Source organism: Arvicola amphibius, chromosome 10 (genome assembly GCF_903992535.2).
Source record: "Arvicola amphibius chromosome 10, mArvAmp1.2, whole genome shotgun sequence".
In the NCBI taxonomy this organism is placed as follows: Eukaryota; Metazoa; Chordata; class Mammalia; order Rodentia; family Cricetidae; genus Arvicola; species Arvicola amphibius.
Genome location: NC_052056.1, coordinates 98,797,830 through 98,821,026, shown reverse-complemented (window position 1 = coordinate 98,821,026; position 23,197 = coordinate 98,797,830). Strand labels below are relative to the sequence as shown.

General features: G+C 49.5%; 3 protein-coding genes across 7 annotated transcripts in view; 2 read left to right on the top strand and 1 right to left on the bottom strand.

Annotated features, from left to right (window-relative positions):
- Window positions 1–1,529: 1,529 nt before the first annotated feature.
- Nudt1 (nudix hydrolase 1) lies at window positions 1,530–7,960 on the bottom strand. Of its 3 annotated transcripts, none has more exons than XM_038345466.1 (4): window positions 7,899–7,960; window positions 5,019–5,183; window positions 4,416–4,561; window positions 1,530–2,031 (listed from the first exon to the last, which is right to left on the bottom strand). In XM_038345466.1, exons 2-4 carry the CDS (start codon window positions 5,168–5,170, stop codon window positions 1,859–1,861), a joined length of 471 nt encoding a protein of 156 aa, XP_038201394.1. In that variant the 5' UTR covers window positions 5,171–5,183; window positions 7,899–7,960; the 3' UTR covers window positions 1,530–1,858. The 3 variants fall into 3 exon arrangements, with proteins under 3 accessions (XP_038201394.1, XP_038201396.1, XP_038201395.1); XM_038345468.1 differs by having other exon boundaries at window positions 7,883–7,934; XM_038345467.1 differs by having other exon boundaries at window positions 5,019–5,225; window positions 7,899–7,932.
- Window positions 7,961–7,966: 6 nt separating this feature from the next.
- Mrm2 (mitochondrial rRNA methyltransferase 2) lies at window positions 7,967–12,303 on the top strand. 3 transcript variants are annotated; one of them, XM_038345464.1, is made up of 3 exons: window positions 7,967–8,000; window positions 8,604–8,893; window positions 10,894–12,303. In XM_038345464.1, exons 1-3 carry the CDS (start codon window positions 7,993–7,995, stop codon window positions 11,334–11,336), a joined length of 741 nt encoding a protein of 246 aa, XP_038201392.1. In that variant the 5' UTR covers window positions 7,967–7,992; the 3' UTR covers window positions 11,337–12,303. The 3 variants fall into 3 exon arrangements, with proteins under 3 accessions (XP_038201392.1, XP_038201391.1, XP_038201393.1); XM_038345463.1 differs by lacking the exon at window positions 7,967–8,000 and adding an exon at window positions 8,041–8,172; XM_038345465.1 differs by lacking the exon at window positions 7,967–8,000 and adding an exon at window positions 8,378–8,400.
- A 4,388-nt stretch (window positions 12,304–16,691) lies between these two features.
- Window positions 16,692–23,197, top strand: part of Mad1l1 (mitotic arrest deficient 1 like 1) — a 317,149-nt gene continuing 310,643 nt past the window's right edge. Inside the window, exons 1-2 of the mRNA XM_038345544.1 lie at window positions 16,692–16,739; window positions 22,808–22,967. Of these exons, the coding sequence (XP_038201472.1) occupies window positions 22,818–22,967 (150 nt within the window). The 5' untranslated portion in view covers window positions 16,692–16,739; window positions 22,808–22,817. The remainder of the gene's footprint in view (window positions 16,740–22,807; window positions 22,968–23,197) is intronic.

Here is a 23,197-nt window from a genome sequence, read left to right as displayed (position 1 = left end):
CTGGCTTACTAGGTCAGGCTCTGTAGTCGTTTCTTTGCCAGATGAGCTGAGTTTATTTCCTGTTGCTGGGATAAAATTCTCCAACAAAAGCAACCAATGTAGTGGGAACGGGTTTGTTTTAGCTCATGCAGTCTGTCACTTTGGGGGAGGGGGCTCATAGCGTAAGACCAGCTAGGCACATTGCATACAGAGTTAGGCAAAAAATAGATCACAACGTGGATGCCCATGGTCAGCTTGCTTTACACCCTCATACTGCTCAGGATTCTCTTCCTAGTTCAGCCCACAGGTGGAGTCCAGGTCCTGGTTGGCCATTCAACTGCTTGGCTTTTACTAGGACACCACTACCCTCTGTCTCTTGAGACCCATGGTTCTAGCTTCTCTCCTGGCACCCTAATCTCCTCAGTTTTCTTTGGATGCCTGCTCTTGCCTGGCATCCTGCCCCCACTAAACATTTCAGAACTTCTAATTTTCCATTGTGATTATTGCTCCTGCATAAAAAGAGTCCTCACCTCATCCTTTGGTGTCTGTCCACCCCATTTGAGGTAGTGGCTGTCTTAGGGCCTGGTGGGATCTCTATTTCTTTCCTATCCAGTCACCTTCTGTGCCCCCGCTTTTCTTGATGCTGTAATCACACAGCAACTTGGAGCAAGCAAGTTTATTTTGGCCTATGGATCAGTTGAGGGGCTACAGTCCATCCTGGTAGAGAAGGCATAGTGGCAAGAGTAGGAGGTGGCTGGTCACATCATCAGGAAGCAGAGAGCAGACAGCAAGTGGGACCTACCTGTTTTTTATTATCTTTTGGGGGCCCACCACCCAACTCCCAAATAAATATACACAGAGACTTCTTATTACTTTTTTTTTTTTTTTTTTGGTTTTTTCAAGACAGGGTTTCTCTGTGGCTTTGGAGCCTGTCCTGGGACTAGCTCTTGTAGACCAGGCTGGTCTCGAACTCACACAGAGATCCGCCTGCCTCTGCCTCCCGAGTGCTGGGATTAAAGGCGTGCGCCACCACCGCCCGGCTGACTTCTTATTACTTATAAATGCCAGCCTTAGCATGGCTTATTTCTAGACAGCTTTTCTTGAATTACTCCATCTATCTTTTGTCTCCGGGTTTTTTCCTTTTCTTCTGGAATCTCACTTGACTCTGACTCTGTGGCAGGCTGGATAGCTGGCGCCTTTTTCCTCACTCCTTGATCTCTCTTGCTCCTCTTGCTCTTTTCCTCCTATTCTGTCCTTCCTTTCTACTGCCAGCCCCACCTTTTTACTGCCTTGCTATTGGCCATTCAGCTCTTCATTAGACCAATCAGGTATGTCCCCCCACACCCACCCACACAGGGTTTCTCTGTAGCTTTGGAGCCTGTCCTGGAACTAGCTCTTGTAGATCAGGCTTGTCTCGAACTCAGAGATCCGCCTGCCTCTGCCTCCTGAGTGCTGGGATTAAAGACGTGTGCCACCACTGCCTGGCCCCAATCAGGTGTTTTAACGGGCAAAGTAACAGCTTCACAGGGTTAAACAAATGAAACATAAAAGAACACAGCACATCTGTGCATCATTAAAACAAGTGCTCCACGGTATAAACAAATATAATACATCTTAAAATAATATTCCACAACACCTATCTATAAAACCTTAAGGCCTGTCCCACATCTCTTTGACCCCCCAGTGATTCAGTTACCCCATCAGTGCTCTGGCTCCTAACGATGCCACAACCGTCCAAAACAGGACCAGTAGGTGGAGACAAAGTATTCAGGTATATTAATCTATCAGTGACATTTTACATTCCAATAGAAAATACCAGCCCCTCCTTGTGGTGCCCTTGGACCAACAGTTTTTCGCCACAACAGGCCAGATGTCCGTATTAGAATTCATCCACCTCACGCAGCGAGTAGTCGAGGATGGTGTCCTGATCTTGGAACTTGAAGTACCCACAGAACTTCTTCTTCTGAAGCAGGAGTGGGAACCAATAGCTGTCATCGGGCCACATGTCTGCAAAGGGGATCTGGTCGAGTTGGAACCACTGAGGGCGCATTTCTGTCTCGAGCAGGGGATGGGAGGAGGAAGAACATTGATGTTGAACATGGATTTCAGCCGACCTGAGAGACTGCCTTCTGAATGTGTGTGAACACCTGTTTGGAGATTTTGTTTTGTTTGAGACGGTCTCACTATGTAGCCCTGACTGACCTTGAACACAGATCTGCTATACATCTGAGTACGTCTGTGTGAATGAATGAATGCCATGTGTGTGGGTGCCGGAGGAGGCCAGAGAGGAGCTGGAGATAGAGCTGGTCCTCTACTGTCCAGTGTGGGTGCTGGAGACTGAACTTGGGTCCTTTGGAAGACCAGTATGCGTTCTTAACCACTGAGATCTCCAGCTGTTGGGATTTTTTTTGGTTGCGGCTGTTATGTGCCAATTTATTTTTACAGGTTTTATATTTATTTTTGACTACATATATGCATGTATGTCTGTGTATAGGTGTAGGCATTTGAGTGCAAGTGCCTATAGAAGCCAGAGGCTTTGGATCTCCCCAAAGCTGGTGTTAGTCAGTTGGGAGCCACCTGGTGTGGGTGCTGGGACCCAAACTTGGGTTTTCTGAAAGGTCAGTATGTGATCTTAACTGCTGAACCAGCTTTCCAATGTCTCTCCTCTTTAAACATTTTATAAAAATTATTTTATATGTATGGGTGTTTTGTCTACATGTCATGCACATGCAGTGCCTACAGAGGCCAGAAGAGGGCATGGGATCCCCTGGAACTGGAGTTATGGGTACTGGGAAAAGCTCGTGGGTCCTCTGCAGGAGCAGCAAGTGCTCTTCTGAGCCATCTCTCCATCCCCTGGAGTTTTGTTTTGTTTTTTTCGAGACAGGGTTTCTCTGTAGCTTTGGAGCCTGTCCTGGAACTAGCTCTGTAGACCAGGCTAGCCTCGAACTCACAAAGATCCGCCTGCCTCTGCTTCCCATGTGCTGGAATTAAAGGTGTGTGCCACCCAGAGACAGGGTTTCTACACTTTAGCCCAGGCTGGTCTGGAATAAGATCCTCCTGCCTCAGCTTCCTGATTGGTTTACAGGGGTGTGGTACCACTATGCTTGCTCTGTTTTACTTTCATTGATAAAGGGACTTTCTTTGGAGCCCTGGGTGGCCTGGAATTCAGTGTGGAGCCCAGAGTGGTCTTGAGCTCATAGCAATTCTGCCTGAATTTTCTTGGTGCTGGGATTATGAGTGTGTCCTACTGTATCTGGTTTATCTGAGAAAGGAGCCTGAACTAATTTTTTTTTTATCTCATCCTCATGACCATCTCTTGGTTTTGAAAGGGTTATGTAGCTCAGGCTGGCTTAGAATCCATTCTATAGCCCAATATGCCCTCAGATTCACTCTTTCTGCCTTGGCCTCCCAGATGCTGCAATTATGAACCTACATCACCACACCTGGTTACTTTCTTGTTTGTTTACTGAGAGTTAATCTCCTGTGTTGAGATTACAGACTTGTAACACCAAACCTGGTTCATGCCACTGCTGGGAGTGGAACTCAGGTCCTTATGCTTGGTAGGTCGTCAGGCAATCTGCCAACTAAGCCACACCCCAACTATTTTATTATTATTTCTTTTTCCTCCTCCCTCCTTCTGAGACAAGCTCTCACAATGTGGATCATGTTGGTTTTGAACTCAGAGATACCCCTATCTCTTCCTCTCGAGTGTTGGGATAAAAAGGCATGTACCAATATGTGTACCATATTTTGTGAAATAAAGAAATGGACTTGCTCAGGGCGGTGGTGGCGCACGCCTTTAATTCCAGCACTCAGAAGCAGAGACAGGCAGATCTCTGTGAGTTCAAGGCCAGCCTGGTCTACAGAGTGAGTTCCAGGACAGGCTTCCAAAGCTACAGAGAAACCCTGTCTCGAACTCCCCCCCCCCCCAAAAAAAAAGAAATGGAAGCCGGGCGGTGGTGGTGCACGCCTTTAATCCCAGCACTCGGGAGGCAGAGGCAGGCGGATCTGAGTTCGAGGCCAGCCTGGTCTACAAGAGCTAGTTCCAGGACAGGCTCTAGAAACTACAGGGAAACCCTGTCTTGAAAAAAAACAAAAAAAAAAAAAGAAAAAGAAATGGGCTTGCAAGGCAGTGGTGGCGCATGCCTGAGTTCAAAGTCAGCCTGGTCTACAGAGCCAGTTCCAGGACAGCCAGGGCTACACAGAGAAACCCTGCCTCGAAAAAAAAAAAGGGGGGGGGGGGGCACTCATATTTAGGTTACTAGGCTGCTTTGCCTGTCTGTCCTTAGTTCTGAGAGCAAGCAAAGAGGAGGAACGTTGGTAGACTTGGGGCCTGCACTTGGCAAAGGCTGACTCCTTCCTCCTAGGCAGGTAAGTGAGACTGGGTGCACCTCCCTGCCCATGGTTGAAAGGAGGGAGTAGGGCCCAAGGCTCACCGTCACTCTCTGTGGGCATCCCGTGCACGTGGTCAGTAGAGAAGATATGCACATCCATCAGCTCAGGGGAACCCACAAACTCAAATGATATGTGGCCCACCTTGTGCAGTGCATCCACTGTCAAGCCACTCTCTTCCTGCAGCTCCCTGCAGCAGATGGGTAAGGAAGAAGTGGCATAGCTCATGAACATCCATGCTTACAAGGGACAAGGCCATAGCAGTGTAGCCTCAGGACCTGTGGGCCGCATATTCTAGGAGGACATCATGCAGAGGTGTTATTATATCCAGTTTAGGAATTAAACTACATAAACTCAGGCATGGTATTGCACACCTATAATCCCAGCACTCGGGAAGCTGAAGCAGGAAGATTTGGCCAACTGGAATATGTAGAAAGATCCTTTAAAAAATTTAAAAGCTGGGCATGGTGGTATACAACACTAATCCCAGCACTCTGGAAGTAAAGATCCAGCAGGTGGATCTCTGTGAGTTTAAGGCCAGCCTGGTCTACATATAGCAACTCACGGTTTCAGGGTGTGTTTCCTCCTCTCCAGGTCTTCATCCCCTGCCAGGCTGGCTCTGTGGTCAGACCTCCCCTTTTCCTCACCTCTTTGCCCCGTCCTCAATGGTCTCTCCTTCCTGGACTTTGCCCCCGAAGCCATTCCAGCGGCCAGCACCAAAGCCCCTCTTCTTCATTCCTAGGAGAACTCGCTGAGGCTGGAGCACCAGCACTAGGGTGTAGAGCCTGGAGGTGCCCATGGTTTCCTGGGTCCTGTGAAGAGGGTCAGAAAACTGGGTCTGCTTGGCTTGTGGTCTGTTAGGGTATGCATCAAATTGGGCAGTAGTGAGTAGTGGCCAGGTGGGAGGGAGATGTGTTCTGGGAGAGGTGGAGAATGAGGCTGACTGGTAATTCCCCAGCCACAACGTAAATTCCCTGTGGCTTCCAGGGCAGGTGATGGTAAATATGCCTTTGAGCTCTCCCTTCCCCATTTTTTTTCGGCGTAGGGAATGGAACTCAAAACCTTGAACATGCTAGGCAGGTGCTCTACCACTAAGCCATACCCAGCCCTTCACTGGGGATTCTAGGCAGGGGCTCTACCACTGAGGCACGACCCAGTCCCTCACTGGGGGATTCTAGGCAGGTGCTCTACCACTGAGCCACACCCCAGCCCCTCACTGGGGAATTCTAGGCATGGACTCTACCACTGAGCCATTTTCCCAACCCCCTGGGCTAAAATTCTTATTGCTCTATCCTTTCCTTGGCCTCAACTGGCTAAAGCAGTATCCAGAAATGGGGACCCTAAGAGCTTACAGTGTATAAAGGACCTGAATGAGGGCTAGAGAAATGTCATTGGTAATGAGCATTTGCTGCTCTTTCAGAGCACTGGGATTCCATTCTTAGTATCCACATGGTGGCTCACAGTGGTCTAACTCCAAATCTGATGGCCTCTTCTGGCACCAGGCACAAATGTAGTATACAGATACAAATGTACACAAAATGCCTATATTCATACAATATAGGTTAACTTCAAATCATAAAATGGGCAGTGGTGGCGCATGCCTTTAATCGCAGCACTCTGGAGGCAGGAGGCAGAGGTTAACCAGATAACTGAGTTTGAGGTCAGCCTGGTCTACAGACTGAGTTCCAGGATAGCCAGGGCTACACAGAGAAACCCTGTCTCAAACAAAACAAAACAAAACAAGCAATACAACTTAAAGAGAAAAAAGAAAAGGGAAGCTTGGTCCTGGTATGAGGGTGGTCAGCAGAGGAAGGGTGCTTAGCATTGGCCCGTGTCCCTTTCCTGACACTGACTTGCCCATGCCTGAGGTCCTGGCTTCCTAACACAGCAAAGTCAGCCATCTCTCTTATATGTACCAGCTATATACAGCTGTTTTTCCATATCCACAGGTGGCTGGTACCAGGAGACCCCCCCCTGGCCATGGATACTAGAATCAAAGCATGGTAAAATAGCTTCTACCAAACGGCATATTTGCATATAACCGACACACATCCTTTAGTCCACATTAAATGCAACGTAAACACTGTGTAAATAATTTTCACACATTGAGTCATGACAGATGGCCACACATTCAGGAGATGAGTGATTTGTTTGCAAGGATTTTCAATGAGACAGTCATGCTATGTAGCCCAGTTTGGATTTGGACTCCCAACCTTCCTGCCTCAACAACCCGAGTGCTGGAAGGACAGGCATACGCAGCATGCCTGTCTCAATGAAGCTAGCTGGTAAGACAAAGATGACTGGAGTCTATATAGATGGGAATCTAGTAAAATGGGCTTGGCCATGGCTCTGTTGGTTGACATTGTTTCAAAGACTCCTCACACTGTTTTCCCCTCTGTAAATGGAAATATCTCATCTCACGGTTGTTAGGTTTATTAAGTGAGATAGTTTTACCAAACAGGGTTAATTGGGGTTGGAGAATATTTTTGATTCGCTGGCTTACAGTGGGTTGCTCTCGGCCTAACTTTTTCATATTAAAAAAGATTTAATTCATGTGTATGAGAATTTGTCTGCATGTATGTCTGTGCACTATGTGCATTCAGTGCCCACAGAGGTCAGAAGAGGGCACTGGCTCCCCTGGAACTGCAGTTATAGATGCTGGTGAGCCACCATGTGGGTGCTGTGAACTTGACGGGTCTCTCATTGGGACCTGTAGCTCACGCAGTCAGCAAGACTAGCTGACCAGACTGCTCCAAGGACCCCGCTTCTCTGCCTCCCAGCATTGGGATTACAGATGCAAGCCACACTGGCTATGAAAACGGCTCATGCATGTGAAGCAAGCATTTCACAGGTATCTATACTCCAGCCCCAATTAACCTTGTTTTCAAAAGCTGCTCCATTTAGTAAGATTCAGAACTGTACAAGACTTACTTTCACATTTTCTGAAGAGCAAACATGTTCAGGGTCTAAATTTGGAAAGAGGTCAAACGGCCGAGCCTATAAGGAAACTAGGCTGTCCTGGACGTCAGTTTAGTGTTCCCTCAGCTCAGGTAGCTGTGATCTGGTAAATCGGACGCGTCTCGGAGCTTTCATATGCTAAAGGCTGAGATGGTGACAACTATCTTGTCTGAATTGAGGTCAACTGTGGCAGGTGTTGGAGGCAATGCACAAGGAGTGCAGAAATCAGACCTGCCTGCAGGGGGCACTCTGCAAATGCTCTTCCCTAGCCTCCACTTCCTGGGGCTATGCCTTTCAACCTGGCTGTAAACTACCTCTGCACCAGTTTACCGCCCAAACCCCAGGTCCCAACTTCCCTTTCCCTTTGATTTCTGCTCCCTACCGTCTGTAGTTCCCCTGTTCTCCCTGACCTCAGGTCTATCCAGCACCCCAGTCTTCCTGGCTGGCTTGAAGCATCTCCCCAGTCCTTGCTCCCACTTCCCTCCCCAAATCTCCGCCGGCACCCCAGCACCCACGATCTCCCGCGTCTCTCCCTCATTCAGCTCCCACGCACCGAGAATCATCTATACCTTCGCGCCCAAATTACAGCTTCCTGGAGCGGGACTCAGGCTGGAAGCGAGGGCGGGACTTCCGGCGGAGGGAGGAAACCGCCAGCGAGCACCCATGGCGTGGTGAGTGGAGTTACAGTGTCCTTCTGCACTTAAAGGGCGCCTGCTGCATGCGTGCGTTCGTGGAGTGGATGACGGTAGTTGGGAGCTCAGTGTCTCGGGCCGCAGAGAGGCGCTCGCAGCCTCTGTCCCGGCATGCGAGTCGCGTGTTCCCGATGTTTGTTCATGTACAGACGTGAGTGAGTGAGGATTTCTGCGTGGAACTAAGTGGATGATAGGCTGGCGACATGGTTCAGCGGATAAAGCTGTGCATGCATGAGGACTGGAGTTTGGATGCCCGGAACCCACAGAATACTGGGCTTGTGTGTTGACCAGATGTGACGCCAGTGCTAGGGAGGCAGAGACGGACCCCTGGAGCAAGCTGGCTAGCTAGACTGGCTGGTTGGCGACTTTACCTCAATATGTAAGATAGGGAGCAAACCAGAAGGACATCCCTTGCCAACTTTGGGTTCTCATAGACTCGCAGACACATGTGCACACGCGTACTAATACACATGCCTGCATACCGCACATACATGTGCAAAAATAAAAAAAAAATAGGTTGAACCAGAACCTCCTACCTACATCTCTGTAATGTCCACCTGCTAACTCCTTTCTCGCCAACAGGTACCCGAAGCTTGTAGGCGTTCCCCTTAAGGCTCAGAGATTCCACACAGCTGCGTGTCGCTACAAAGCTCGGACGGGTGCCGAGCACCTGTGGCTGAAGCGCCATCTAAGGGACCCGTTTGTGAAGGCTGCAAAGGTGGAGAGTTACCGCTGCCGCAGCGCCTTCAAGCTCCTGGAGATGAATGAGAAGCATCATATCCTGCGACCTGGCCTCCGTGTGCTGGACTGCGGGGCAGCTCCAGGAGCCTGGAGTCAGGTGGCGGTGCAGAGAGTCAATGCCACAGGCGCAGGTGGGGTGTGCATGTCACTAGGCACTACCAGCTCCTCTGGCTGCCATGAGTTGGAGGGAATGATAGCAGCTCTTTATTCAGAGACATTGTTTGAACAGCTTTCTAAGTTGGCTTAGAGATGATAGTTATTACAATGGGACACAGGTTGGGGACGGCGCTCAGCGGCTAAGTTAGGCAGGTGTGCTGGTGCAGGCCTATGATCCTAACATTTGGCAGGAGGATTAGAAGTGTAAGATCATCCCAGCTACAAAGTAGGTTTGGAGTTCAGGACAGGAGATCCTGTCTTGCGGAGGAGTTGGGGTAGGACGATTGATCGGCAAGGGTGGGGGAAGGGGAAGTGTTTCTCAACATGTGGGTCGCGACCCCTTCGGGGAGTCCCTTGTGCATTTACATTACTATTCATAGCAGTAGCAAAATTACAGTGATGAAGTAGCAACAAAATAATTTTATGGGCTGGGCGATGATGGCGCACGCCTTTAATCCCAGCACTCGGGAGGCAGAGGCAGGTGGATCTCTGTGAGTTTGAGACCAGCCTGGTCTACAGAGCTAGTTCCAGGACAGGCTCCAAAGCCACAGAGAAACCCTATCTCAAAAAAAACCCAAAAATAAATAATAATAATTTTATGGTTAGGGGTCACCACACCATGAAGAACTGTATTAAAGGGTCACAGCTTAGTGGATAAAAGGTGCTTGCTGCTAAGTCTGATGGCTTAAGTTCTCTCCCCAAGACCTACATGATGGAGGAGAGAACTGATATTCGAAAGTTGTTCTTTGGCTCCCACAAGTGTGCCATGGCACATGCCCACTTGCATACAAACACTCACACACAAGGTAAACCAAGTGTTATTTTAAAAAGAACCAAGAAGCAAACTAAAAATAGGCCACATAAGTTGGCAGCCCCTGTCTCAAAACAAAACAAGAAACCCCACAAAACTAAACAACATCTTAGTTTGCTTTCCATCGCATGGAAAACGACTTGGGTAGGGAAGGCTTTCTTTCAGTATACATGAAGGGAGGCCAGAGGCAGGAGCGGAAGCAGAGCTCTTAGGGGCTTTCTGCGTACTGGCATGCTCCTCCAGGCTTGCCAGCCTGTTTTGTTATGGATTCAGGTGGCACTGCTCACAGTGGGCTGGGCCACAGGCCAGCCTAATGGAGGCTGTACAGACACCTGCACTCCAGCTCCAGTGCACATCCACACATGTAAATAAACAATAAATCTAAAAGCCAAGCAAAACAACAGAGCCTGCTTACACATGCCTCTGATCCTAACACTCTGGAGGCAGAGGTAACAAGCAGTTCTCTGAGTTTGGGGTCAGCCTAGTCTACATAGTGAGGTTGTCTCAAGGAATAAAAAGCAAACAACCATTTAAAAAAAAAGCAAAAGGCAATGTTGGGAACTGGAGCTGGGTGTGGTGGTACCCACCTGTAACTCCCAAACATTCAGTGTGTTGAGACAGAGGAGCTGAAGTTTTGGGCCAGCTTGAGCTACCTAGTGAGATTCCTAATTTAGAACCAAAACAGGCAGAAATAGAATAAAAAGATATTTGGGAGAAGAGTCCTAGAGAAGAGGAGGCTAGAGTAGGGAACTGACAGCAGAGTGGGATTCAGCCCCTGTCCTGTGGTCCTACCTCCACCTGTCACGCAGGATGATCGGGACACCATTTCCTTTGCAAGTCTCAGCTTCCTCAGCTGGCCCAAGGGGAGTAGAGGACACCCTATCCCACACAATGTGTCTTTTTATTTTGTTCAACTTTGAGAGGCAGGATCATACTTGGTAGCCCAAATTGGCCTTGAAAGTGTGAAGATCCTCTTGCCTCAGGCATCCAAGTGCTGAGATTATAGGCCTGCACCATCACGTCTACCTACGTGTCTTCATATAAAAGGCCTCTTGTGGACATAGATGCGTGTTAACTGGTTTTCTTGGTTCTGATGCCTGGCTTATATTTTGGTAGGGAGATTCACGGTGTAATAACGCATTCCGCATTCCGTTGCTTCCTTAGACTCCAGCTCTCCTGTGGGCTACGTGCTCGGGGTTGATCTTCTTCACATATTCCCTCTGGAAGGAGCAACTTTCCTATGCCCTGCTGATGTGACTGACCCCAAAACTTGCCAGAGAATTTTAGAACTGCTTCCCAGAAGGAGAGCGGACGTGATTCTCAGTGACATGGCACCCAACGCCACTGGGATCCGAGACCTCGATCATGACAGGCTCATCAGCTTGTGCCTGACCCTTGTGGACATGGCTGTGGATATCCTGCATCCCGGGGGGACACTGCTGTGTAAAACCTGGGCCGGAAGTAAAAGTCACCTGCTACAGAAGAGACTGACCCAGGAATTCCAGAATACGAGGGTTGTGAAACCGGAGGCCAGCAGGAAGGAGTCTTCAGAGGTGTACCTCTTAGCCACGCAGTACCGGGGAGGGAAGGGCTCCACGGAGCAGTGAGTCTGCCCTGCCTTCTGGGGGTGCTGACTGGGTTATGAACTGTACTGTGGATGTGGACAGCACCCCACCAGGCACCTCTGAGTTTTAAAGAGATGAAAAATGTATTCGAGGTTCATGAAAAATGTTAAAAGTGGGGCCAGCATGGTGGCTCCCTGAGTAATGGTGCCTGCTACTGAGCCTGATGCCCCGAGTGTGCGCTCCAGAACCCCTGATGCCCCGAGTGTGCGCTCCAGAACCCCTGATGCCCCGAGTGTGCGCTCCAGGACCCCTGATGCCCCGAGTGTGCGCTCCAGGACCCCTGATGCCCCGAGTGTGCGCTCCAGGACCCCTGATGCCCCGAGTGTGCGCTCCAGGACCCCTGATGCCCCGAGTGTGCGCTCCAGGACCCCTGATGCCCCGAGTGTGCGCTCCAGGTCCCCTGATGCCCCGAGTGTGCGCTCCAGGACCCCTGATGCCCTGAGTGTGCTCTCCAGGACCCCTATATAGTGGTAGGAGAGAGCCAGCTCCTGAAAGTTGTCCTCTCACCTCCACGTGCACACACACGAACGAGCAGATGTATTGGGATGGTTTCTGTCAATTTGACATTTCTTTCTGGGAAGAAAGAATCCAACTGAAGAACTGCCTCCATCAGATTGGCCTGTATGCAAATCTGTGAGAGGAGATGTTTTCTTGATTAATGATTGACGTGGGAGGAGGGTTCAGCCCAATAGGAGCAGTGCCACCCCTGGGCAGGTAGTCTTGAGTTGTGTAAGAAAGCAAGGCCAGCAAGACACAAAGAACAAGCCAGTCAGCAGGGGTCCTTCAGGGCCTCTGCTTCAATTACTGCCTCCAGGTTCCTGCCTTGAGTATTCACCTTGACTTTCTTCAGTGATAGTTTAGACTGGGATGAGGAAGTCAAGTCAACCCTTTCCTCTCAAGATTGCTTTTAGGTGGTAGAAACAAAACTAAACAGTCTTCTATATCATGATTTTATCTTTCTGGCTTATTATTATTATTATTATTATTATTTGTTTTTGAAATTGGGTTTCACTGTGTAGCCTGGGCTGGCTATGAGCTCACAATCCTCCTGACTCACCTCCCAAGGGCTGGGATTACAAGTGGATATTGCCACACCTGGTTCATGACTTGTTTGAAGAGAGTTCTGACGAAGACTGTTGGAGATTGACAAAAGGGAGGGGACAAAAGCTGGGTGGTGGTTGCGTGCCTTTAATTCCAGCTCTCAGGAGGCAGAGGCAGGTGGGTCTCTGTGAGTTCAAGGTCAGTCTGGTGTACAGTGTGAATTCCAAGACAGCCAGGGCCACACAGAGAAACCCTATGTCAAAAAAAAGAACAAAACAAAAACCTCAAAACTTGGAGGGGCAGGAGAGAGAGATCTGAGGTGAAGTGCTATTCCTCCAGAGGACCCAGGTTCTCAGCACTCACATGGCAGCTCACAACCATAGTAACCCTGAGCCCTTGGGATCTGACGCCCTCTTCTGGCCCCCATGGGTACTATACTAATGTGCACAGACACACACACACACATAAATTCAAAACAAAACTCATGGAAAGAGCCACCTCTGTAGACCCAGAGAGAGGATGTGGCAGTTGTGTCTGCACCGTTGTCAGCCGTTCCTTGTGCTGTGAAGGCCTCTGCACTAACCGCAGTGGCCTGCTGGGTAATCCAGGGAAGGGCTCCGCTCTGGCCCAGGTGAAAATGGCCGCCAGAGTTCTCAAAGGCTTTTCACGGGCAAAATGTCTCCTCCCGGGTGTTTGAAACAGTTGGGACATTTGAAGCCGGACTCACACTCTGGCGCCAAGCACCTGCGGTGGCTGTGTGGCTCCCTCAGTGGATCTGTGGAGGGTTACAGAGAAGGGCGCCTACACCAGAGAGTGAGGATGTGTAAAACATGGCTTTCACCTCAAAGCCGGTCAGAGAGAGCCCAGTCTGAGTGACGGTGGCTCAGGAACACACATTTCGGTCACTCCACATCCCAGTTCCAGTAGTTTGTTTAAGTTTTTATAGTAGCAGAAGAAAATTCTAGGTCAAAACACTTTTTTTTTTTTTTTTTTTTTGAGACAGTTCTCTGTGTAGCCCTGGCTGTCCTGGAACTCACTCTGTAGACCAGGCTGGCCTCAGACTCAGAGATTTGCCTGCCTCTTCCTCCCAAGTGCTGGGATTAAAGGCGGGCGCCATCACCATCCAGCAATCAAGGTACCTTCCAAACACACTGGAAACATTAAGTAGGCGGCTACAGCCAAGCAGAGACATCTCGGCTGTACACCTCAGATGTTACCTGATGCTATCTAGCCTTTTAGCTGGCGGATATTAAAGGTGTTTAGGATAATACATCCCAAAGGCTTTATCTGTTACAGGATGTTAGGTCAGACACAGAGGTGGGCAGGGAATGACCATTTAGGGAGGCTGAACAGTCAGAGTAAGTTTTAATTAGGCTCCAGACCTGTCACTTCCCAACTTCTCCTCACCCCCCCCCCCCCCCAATCAGTCCATCAGCACAGCAGAAGGTTAAGTTGAAGACAGAATAGCTTTCTGGAAACTTTCTTAAAATTACACTGTTGAGCCTGGGGGGAGGTGGTACATGCTTTTAATCCCAGCACTGGCCAAGCAGGGTTCCAGGATAGTTAGGGTTACACTGAGAAACCCCATCCTGAAAAACAAAACAAAAAGATACACTGCACTGGCATCAGAGATGCACTGTTTTACACTGTTATCCTCTAGGGTGGGAAGAATGCTGCCATCAGTTATGGTTGACCTGCCTTGAGGGAAGGAGCCCTAGAGCTCTTCTGGCGAGCAGAACCCTGGGGTAGCTCAGTTTGGATTTCCAGTGGGCACAGGAAAAACTCCACGACTATAGTAGTACTTCAAGCCAACAGTATAGAGCTGGTATCACACACCTGTAATACAAGTGATGTGGGAGGTTAAGACAGGATAATCATGAGTTCAAGGCCAGGATGGGGAACTTAACAAAACCCTGTGGAATTTAAAAAAAAGAGTGTTTTAGTGGTAGAGCCCTGGCCTAACAAACAAAAACAAGAAACAAACAAAAATCCCAGGCTGAGCATAGTATGGGTCATGTCTTTAGTCCCAGCACTAGTGAGGCAGAGGTGAGAGAATCTGTAAATTCGAGGCCATCCGGGTCTACAGAGGGAGTTCCAGAACAGCCAGGGTGAGACCATTTTGAAGAAAACCAAAACCAACCAAACAACAACAAAACCAAAATCTCACCCAAACAAACAGAACAACGGTAGTTGGACTTTTTCTGTCCCACCAAAATCATTCAGAGACTTCATATTAATTATAAAAGCTCATCTGATAGCTTAGGCTTGTTTCTAACTAGCATTTACAACCTAACCCGTTTTTATTAACTTACTTTCTGCCTTGTGGTTTTCTTACCTTTACTCTGCTCTCCCCATGCTGCTTCCTCTCTGTCTGGCGACTCCCTGCCTCTCCACCTTTCTCCTAGTGTCCTCTCTGTTGTGTTCTTTTAAAAATGCAACGGAGTCCCAGGCCCAGGGACCAAAACCATAACACTCTCTACCCTGAAAATCCGGCCTAGCTATTAGCCATTCAGCTTATTTAAACCAATCTGAGTGACAAATCTTCACAGTGTACTAAAAGACTATTCCGGGAGCTGGAGAGATGGCTCAGAGGTTAAGAGCATTGCCTGCTCTTCCAAAGGTCCTGAGTTCAATTCCCAGCAACCACATGGTGGCTCACAACCATCTGTAATGGGGTCTGGTGCCCTCTTCTGTCCTGCAGAAATATACACAGACAGAATATTGTGTATATATAATAAATAAATAAATATTTTAAAAAATTTAAAAAAAGACTATTCCACAGCAAACCCCAGCTGTGCATGGTGGCACATGCTTGTCATCCCAGTGTTGAAATTTATTGTCCCAGGCTGTGTCCCAACAAACCAGGTTTGGGCACTTGTCCTCAATAACTAAAAAGAGACAAATTGATAGCAAATCAGAAAAAGGAGATATATTTAATGTGGCCACAGTGGGAAGAAGGACATAGAGTTCCAGGCTATCCCCAAGAACCAACTTCAGGGGTCTGACACTGACGTAGGGTTAGGGTTTTAAACAGAAGGCAAAGAGCGGCACCAGGAAGCTGTCTGGCCTGGGTGTGGTCAGTCCCATCCTTGTCTCATCTCTAAGTCTTTCCTTACTTTCAGATGACAAACTCTAAATCATTTTTGTGGAGATAAGTTCTACCTATGGCTGCCCCAAGGCTTCGGTCTTTTCTTCTCCTGGGAGGATATCCTTAGGAGATGTCTAATATCTTGGGGTTTTGTTTCAAGAATCTGATAACCAAAGAGGCAGGCCAGTTTCACCAGCACTAAGGAGGCTGATGGTTTGCTGGGAGTTCCAGGCCCACCTGGGCTACACAGTGAGGTCGAGGCTAGCCTGGGCTACAGGGTAAAATTCTGTTTCTCAGGTGTTGAGGGTGAAAGATAGTTTAGTTTTCTTTTTCTTTTTTTAAAAATTTTATTATGTATACAGTATTCTGCCTGCATGTACACCTGCAGGCCAGAAGAGGGCATCAGATCTCATTACAGATGGTTGTGAGCCACCATGTGGTTGCTGGGAATTGAACTCAGGACCTTTGGAAGAGCAGTGTTCTTAACCTCTGAGCCATCTCTCCAGCCCAATAGTTTATTTTTCATTTCTTAGTTTTTTGTTTGTTTGTTTTTGTTTTTTGAGACTGGGTTTCCCTGTGTAACAACCTCGGCTATCCTGGAGCTAGCTCTGTAGACCAGGCTGGGCTCGAACTCAACAGAGATCTGCCTGCCTCCTGAGTGCTGGGATTAAAGGAGTGGGCCACTACCTCCCGTTTGGGGACTCATACGGCTAATCCCAAATCGTCATCTGACTGTGGACCCTGGACCCGCACCATTATTGAAGTCAATCAATCAATCCGCCTTCGCAGACACAACTTCTTCCCAGGAATTCTCATTTTCAAAGGAAAGAAAGAGAGAAACATACTAACCAACCGAAACCCCAAAACATTGCCCGAGACAAAACAAAATAACCTATGTTTACATAGTAGCAAGGTTGAGGGAAACGTCAACTTCCCTAAAATTTGATCCCTCCGCTGGCTGTGCTATTCCACACACTACTGAGCACTCAGTTGCGGTGGAAGAGTGCCTTGTGGGCCAGTGGGACACCTTGGCTCAGCTTTGGTTCCAGGTCCCTAGGCAGGACGCAGAGGATATAGAACTGTCTGTCCTCAGGCGCACCAACCTCTGGGCAAGCCTGTGGGCGCACATACACTATGCTTTACGGGCCGCTTTCTCAGATCTCGCGAGACTCGAGCGGAAGTCTCGCGAGACGTAGGCGCCGGCGGAGAGGAGGGAGATCCGAGCGTCGGCTGCTGCGCCGGACTGCCCGGCTGAGGTTAGTGACTGAATATCTGGGTTTGCGTGATTGGTAGCTGAGCGCCCTGCCGGGGACGCAACGAAGCCATGGAATGGAGCTGTCCGTCGCGATCGGGCACGCACACGGCTCGAGTCGGCTCCTGTCGCGCGCCTTCCCTTTGCAGGGTCTCGGGTGTCACGCTCCTGGGGCCGGAGTGGCTGGTCTCCCATTCCTGTGTCCCGCTGTAGGGTGCGGGGAGGCGTGCCTGGACTGGTGGTGGGGGACGCCGTGGTCTGTGGTCTGAAGGGCTCCGGGGTGGGAGTCGGTTACCTCTTTGCAACCCTGTAGGTCTGGGAGATCGAACTCAACTTGACAGTCTTGGCGGCACGCCCCTGTTAGCGCCCACTTTATTTATTCGTTTATTTTTGGCGGTACTGGGATTGAACATAGGACCTCCTGTATGTTAGGCAAGCACTCTACCCCTGAGCTATGTCTCCATTCTTTTAAAAAATTTAGTTGATTTAATTAAGGTGTGTGTGTGTGTGTGTGTGTGTATGTAGGTGTGTAGGTGTACATTCCAGGGTTTCCTGTGGAGAAGGACAACTTGTAGGAGTTTGTTCTCCCCTTCCACCATATGGAAGGGATGGAGCCCTATTTGTCTGGCTTGTCCTAAAGTGCTTTACAGACTGTGGTCCCCATTCCTCCCAACCTCAACCCCAGTACTGAGGAGTGAACCTAGGGCTCCGTGCATGCTAAGCAGTCACCCACCCTACCCACCCTACCCCATCCCCATCCTCAGCCCTCTTCTTACTTTTTTTTTTTTCGAGACAGGGTTTCTCTGTGTAGCTTTGGAGCCTGTCCTGGAACTCACTCTATAGACCAGGCTGGCCTCGAACTCACAGATCCACCTGCTTCTGCCTCCGGAGTCCTGGGATTAAAGGCCCGTGCGCGCCCCTACCGCCTGGCACTCTACTGCCCGGCACTCTTCTTACTTTTTTTTTTGTTGTTGTTTTTTGTTTTTTGTTTTTTGAGACAGGGTTTCTCTGCAGCTTTAGACCCTGTCCAGGAGCTAGCTCTTGTAGACCAGGCTGGTCTCGAACTCACAGAGATCCGCCTGCCTCTGCCTCCTGAGTGCTGGGATTAAAGGCGTGCGTCACCACCGCCCGGCAACTCTTCTTACTTTTTATTTTGTGATAGGTCTTCCCAAGTTTTCCAACCTGGCCTCAAACCCCTTATGTAACCCAAGTAGGCCTGAACTCATGATCAGCCCTTGAATTTGTCTCACCCTCCCGAGTACCTGGGGTGACAGACCTGTGCCACCAAGTGTCAGGGTCCCAGGCTGTCCCTGGGCTGAGACCAGAAAGAAGCCGTGTACCTGTCAGCTCAGAAGCCCTCCAGAGCAGCTAGTGTCCTGGGGAGGGTCTGCTGTCTGGCAGTTCAGGGTTTTTGTTGAGTGGGTACAGCCGTAGACACCTATGTAGCATGGCAGCTCCTGAAACTGCTGTCCTTCCTTCATACTAGTGTGTTAGTGGCTGAGTTCTCGCTTGGCCAGAGGAGGGAGGACAGAGGAACTGGCTGTATAACCAAGGCCAGCTCCGAACTCATGGTCTTACCTTAGCCTCTCAAGTGGGTTGTACATTCCCTTTCTTCTCAAGGACCCTTCTCAGACTGAGAAATGCTTGGGCTCTTTTACCACGGAACCCTCCACCTCCCATACAGAATCCCAATACCTTCCCTGGTCCTTCAGTCTAACCTGGCATGCCGTCTACGGCAGCTTCTCCTTTCTCTTCCACAAGACTGGGGAGGACTTTGGGAAGCCACCAGGGCACATGCAGATTCCCTCCACGTTCAGGATGGGGACTACAGCCTCAGTGATCTAGTCAGCGTTCCATGGGTTGACTAACTGGAAGTACTAGGGCAGCGCAGGTGACCCCCAGAAGAGGGCTTACGTGATTACTTGGCTCTTGGTAGGAGACTGAGGAGGCTTGGGGTCTGCTGTCCCTACCACCACCATGACTGTTGCTGGCAAGCCTATTTTGTTCTTATTGGATGAAGAGCCTTCTTCAGACCTAGCAGAATATTCTGTGCCTACCCTAGAGTCCTTCCTGTCTCTGTTCTGGTGTGTGCAGGTTGTGTGTGTGTGGATATGGGGCCAGTTAAAGGATGGCCAACCTGTTGCCTAATCCTGAATCTGTCTACTTTTGTTGTGAGGGTACTCTATAGCCCCCTTTTTTAAAATTTTATTTTATTTTTTGTTTTTTTTTCGAGACAGGGTTTCTCTGTGTAGCTTTGGAGCTCTGTTCTGTAGACCAGCCTGGCCTCGAACTCACAGAGATCCTCCTGCCTCTGCTTCCCAAGTGCTGGGATTAAAGGTGTGTGCTACTACTGCACAACTTGACACTCCCCCCTTAAAGCTATTTATTTATTTATTTATTTATTTATTTATTTCTGAGATAGGGTTTCTCTGTGTAACAGCCCTGGCTGTCCTGGAACTCTCTCTGTAGAGGTAGTTGTCCTCTACCCTTACAGTACCTAGGTCTTTCCACCTGACTAGTTGCTGCCTGTCACTACTTGCCACTTGAGAACCCTTGTCTGTGCTTTCCAGCTTTCTGTTTTTCCTCGCTCCCAGCTTTCATCCGACAGCTGGATGCTGCCTGTTGCCCTCATCCAGGTCTCTTACAAGTGCCCTGAACCTACAGGGCCACCAGAATGCAGCAGTCCTGCCGTCGTAGCCCCTGTGTCAGCCTGGATCAACACATACATCTCCATGCACCTTCTCCCTCCCTGGTCCAGCCTGCTACTGACCTGAAAAGAGCCTCAGGCTCTCCCTTTCTCTAGCCACTGGCTTCCTTCAGAAAGCCCGTAGATGAGCTGTGGTACCTGTTTCAGCTCAGCCACTTAAACCTCTTCTGGCTACTAACCCACCTTTCCTGCTGGGGTGAGACTGGGCATTTCCACCCAGATCCTTCTGGCTTCTCTCCCTCCTTCTTTCTCTCTCTCCTTCCCTCCCTCCCTTCTTCCCTTCCTTCCTTCTAGATCTCTTCCTCTCTGTAACATCACCCTCATGTTCTCTACTGCAGTCACCAGAGCATCTCTCTGAAAGCTTTCCCCCTTTGGATGTCCAGATACACAGTGCAAGAATCCCTTCTCTCGCTGTCCGCCCCCCATGTCCCTTTAACCTCACACCATCAGTGCCTTAGCTGCTTTTGCAACCTGGATTAACTTGGAGATGCTTAACTGGCTCTCACTCCACTGGCATTAACCTTACTTTCTCTCTCTCCCTCTCTCCCTCTCTCCCTCTCTCTCGGTAGCTTTGGAGCCCGTCCTGGAACTAGCTCTTGTAGACCAGGCTGGCCTCGAACTTGTGGAGATCCGCCTGCCTCTGCCTCCCAAGTGCTGGGATTAAAGGCGTGAGCCAACACCGCCCGGCTGGTCCCTGTCTCTTTAATAGACTTGTAGCAGAAATTTCTGTCCTGCCCGGTCCCACAGCCTTTCAGTCCCACTACACAGACTAACCTTTATTGCCTCCCAAAGATTAAACTCATTACTCCCCGATATCAGGAGCCTCTTCCTGTGGTGGGTCTGGCAGGTGGGGTAACACAGGTTCTCCCACAGTGACACCCCATCTAGCACCAAACAATCCTCGACCGGTATCCTACCCGCACCCCCACTCTTTTATAAAGCATTTAGTTCTCTTTTTTGGTGTGTGTGGGGCTTCCCTTTTCAAATGATAGAGTCAATCCAGGTGGAAGAGAATGATGTTAGCAATTAGAAAAAAAGTACAAATCCAGGGTTTAGCCATTGAAAGTTAATTACATCGGTGGTGGGGTGGGTGAAGTCTACAAGATGCCTCACATTTCAGACCTCCCTCCGGCCTCAGGGTCTAGTTCATGTTTACTTAGTCAAAGAGACACACAGCTGATTCATAAACTAGAGGTTTACACTTGAGTAAGACATCTATAAAAACCTAGGTTGGGAGAAATGCTCTTCCCAGCCCAGCTCTGGTCTTTATGGGAGGCCCTCTCCATAGATACCCTCATAATAAACCTGTGCTACCACCGCTCAGCCTCCTGCTCCTTGTCTTGTTTCTTCACCCAAGCACCCTGGACCCAAAAGACACCAGCACAGCCAGGTATTGGGATGGCCACTGGTTGCTCCCCGACCCCCATTTGGGCCATAACGAGGGCTTCAAGCATGTTGGGCAAACGCGCTAGCACTGCACTGCATCCCCAGCCCTCTGAGACCAGGTCTTACTAACCTGCCTAGCCGGGCCTTGAACTTGTGCTCATGCCTGAGTGTCTGGGATGACAGGCCTGTGGCACTAGGCCATACTCTTCCTCCTTTAGTTTGCCCAGCTGTGACTTGGCTAGGGGCAAAGGACAGTTCACCTGACTCTCAGCTCACAGGCTAGCCAGGATAGTTGGTATCCTGTCTGTCTTCCATGCTCCTCACCCTGGGCCTGGAAAGTTGGGGTGAAGTTTGAAGCTATCCTTTAGGGGGCTGTGCAGCAGCTGACTCCTGTAGGTTGAAAGCACAGTGTCAGGCCACCCTGGGCCAGAGAGCAAGACCAGGTCTTAAAGAAGAGGAGCCTGGAGTGGTAGTGTATACCTTTAATGCAGGCACTCCAAGTTTGAGGCCAGCCTGTTCTGCACAGGGATTTCCAGGTCAACTAGGGTTATAGAGAGAGCTTTTCTTGATACAAAACAGACTCTCACACAAAATCTCTCTAGAAACTTTAAAATAAAAGTTTTTAAAAAAAGGATTAAAAAAAGAAAAGCACTCTGCAAGAAGCCTGGCTTGGCCAACGTGCTGTGAGCTGGTGTGTGTCCATGCACAGCAGATGGAGGATCCCAATGAGTGTCAACAGTGACACCTTCCAGCATGGCCCTTGCGGTTCCTTTCCATCACCCAAGGGGGTTTATGGGTGAGGCTTAGTTAAGTATAGGTGCTAGTAACTTGTAGGACCTCTCTTTATGTGAGCCCCAGTGGAAGCATTGAGCAACATTGCTGGTAACAGCATTGCTGGGGCCACCATCACCTGACTGTTAAGTGTTTGTTTCTGATTCCCAGAGGCCACATTTATGGTGAGTGTGGCTTTGGGAGGTGTGTCCCTGGACCTCTGAGCACCTCCTCCCAGGAGCTGAATGTCTATCTGCCTGTCTGGTGTGCAGATGAGCCCTCAGGTGGTGGCTTGGGGTTGTGCCATGACGTTTTGCAATCTGTGGTGTGTGTGTGTGTGTGTGTGTGGTGTGAGCACTGGAGGATGCTTTTGTCTCGTCTCACATTTTGCAGTAGGAGTGCTGGGATTACAGATACTGGCCACCATGTCCAGGTTTCTGGGGATTCACACCATGTCTTTCTACTTCAGGCACATTGTGAGTGAAGAACCATGGCGCTGCCCTTCTGTGGGCTCAGGGCACAGAGCTCAGGTTATCGAGTGTTGGTTGCTACTGCCTTTACCCACTGAGCCATCTCACTTTCCCTGTTTTTAAGTTTATTTTTTTTTCAAATTGTGCATGTGTCTGTGCATGAGTGCAGTGCTTAGGGAGGCCAGAAGAGGACACTGGATGCCCTGGAACTGGAATTACAGGCAGTTATCAGCCTGATGTGCGTGCTGGGAGCTGAACATGGGTCTTCTGCAAGAGCAGTAAACATTCTTAAACACTGAGCCCTCTTTTACCACCTCGCCCCTTTTTGGGAGATAGGGTCTCTCTATGTAGACCTAACAGAGCTGGAACTTGTGTATATCAGGCTGGCCCTGAACTCAGAGATCTGCCTACTTCTGTCTTAGTGAATGAGTAGATTAATGACTATGCACCATACCTGGTTCCTTTTTTTTCCTTTCTTTCTTCAAAGCGGAGTCTCATGTTGCTCAAGCTAGCCTCCTGCTCATGTAGCTGACCCTCTGGCCTCTAGCTGCTGATACAAACATACTGTGTGGCATTGCTTTTGTGCCTCATTTTCTTTCCACAGCATTGGCAGTATTGGCTCCAGGTTAACGTTGAAAACATGGTGGTTGACTCCACAATGGTCCTAGGGGAGCGGGCTGTGCCAACAGACAGCATTATAGGAAGGCTGGCTCTGACTTTTGCTTTGTCTTCTGGAAGGAGCGTGACCATGGAAGACCTGGGGGAGAACACCACAGTCCTGTCCACCTTGAGGTCTCTGAACAGCTTCATTTCTCAGCGAGTGGAGGGAGGTTCAGGCCTGGACGTGTCCACCTCTGCCCCAGGGTCCCTGCAGCTGCAGTATGAGAAGAACATGCAGGTGAGTGGCCTGCTTCGTGGGGCTTTCTGGCCTGGTGGGGCCAGCTCAAGCTTTGGGTAGTGGGTGGGTCGGCATGAGCTAGGCTACAGACATTTCTAGGCATTTATCATCTTGAGCCGTAGCTGGAGAACAGGGTCTGTCCTGAGCCCTGCTAGGTAGAGGCTGCCTTGGTCACCCCCTGGGTAGGTGCTTTTGATGTGGGTTCAGAGGACTGAACCCAGGTTCTCACA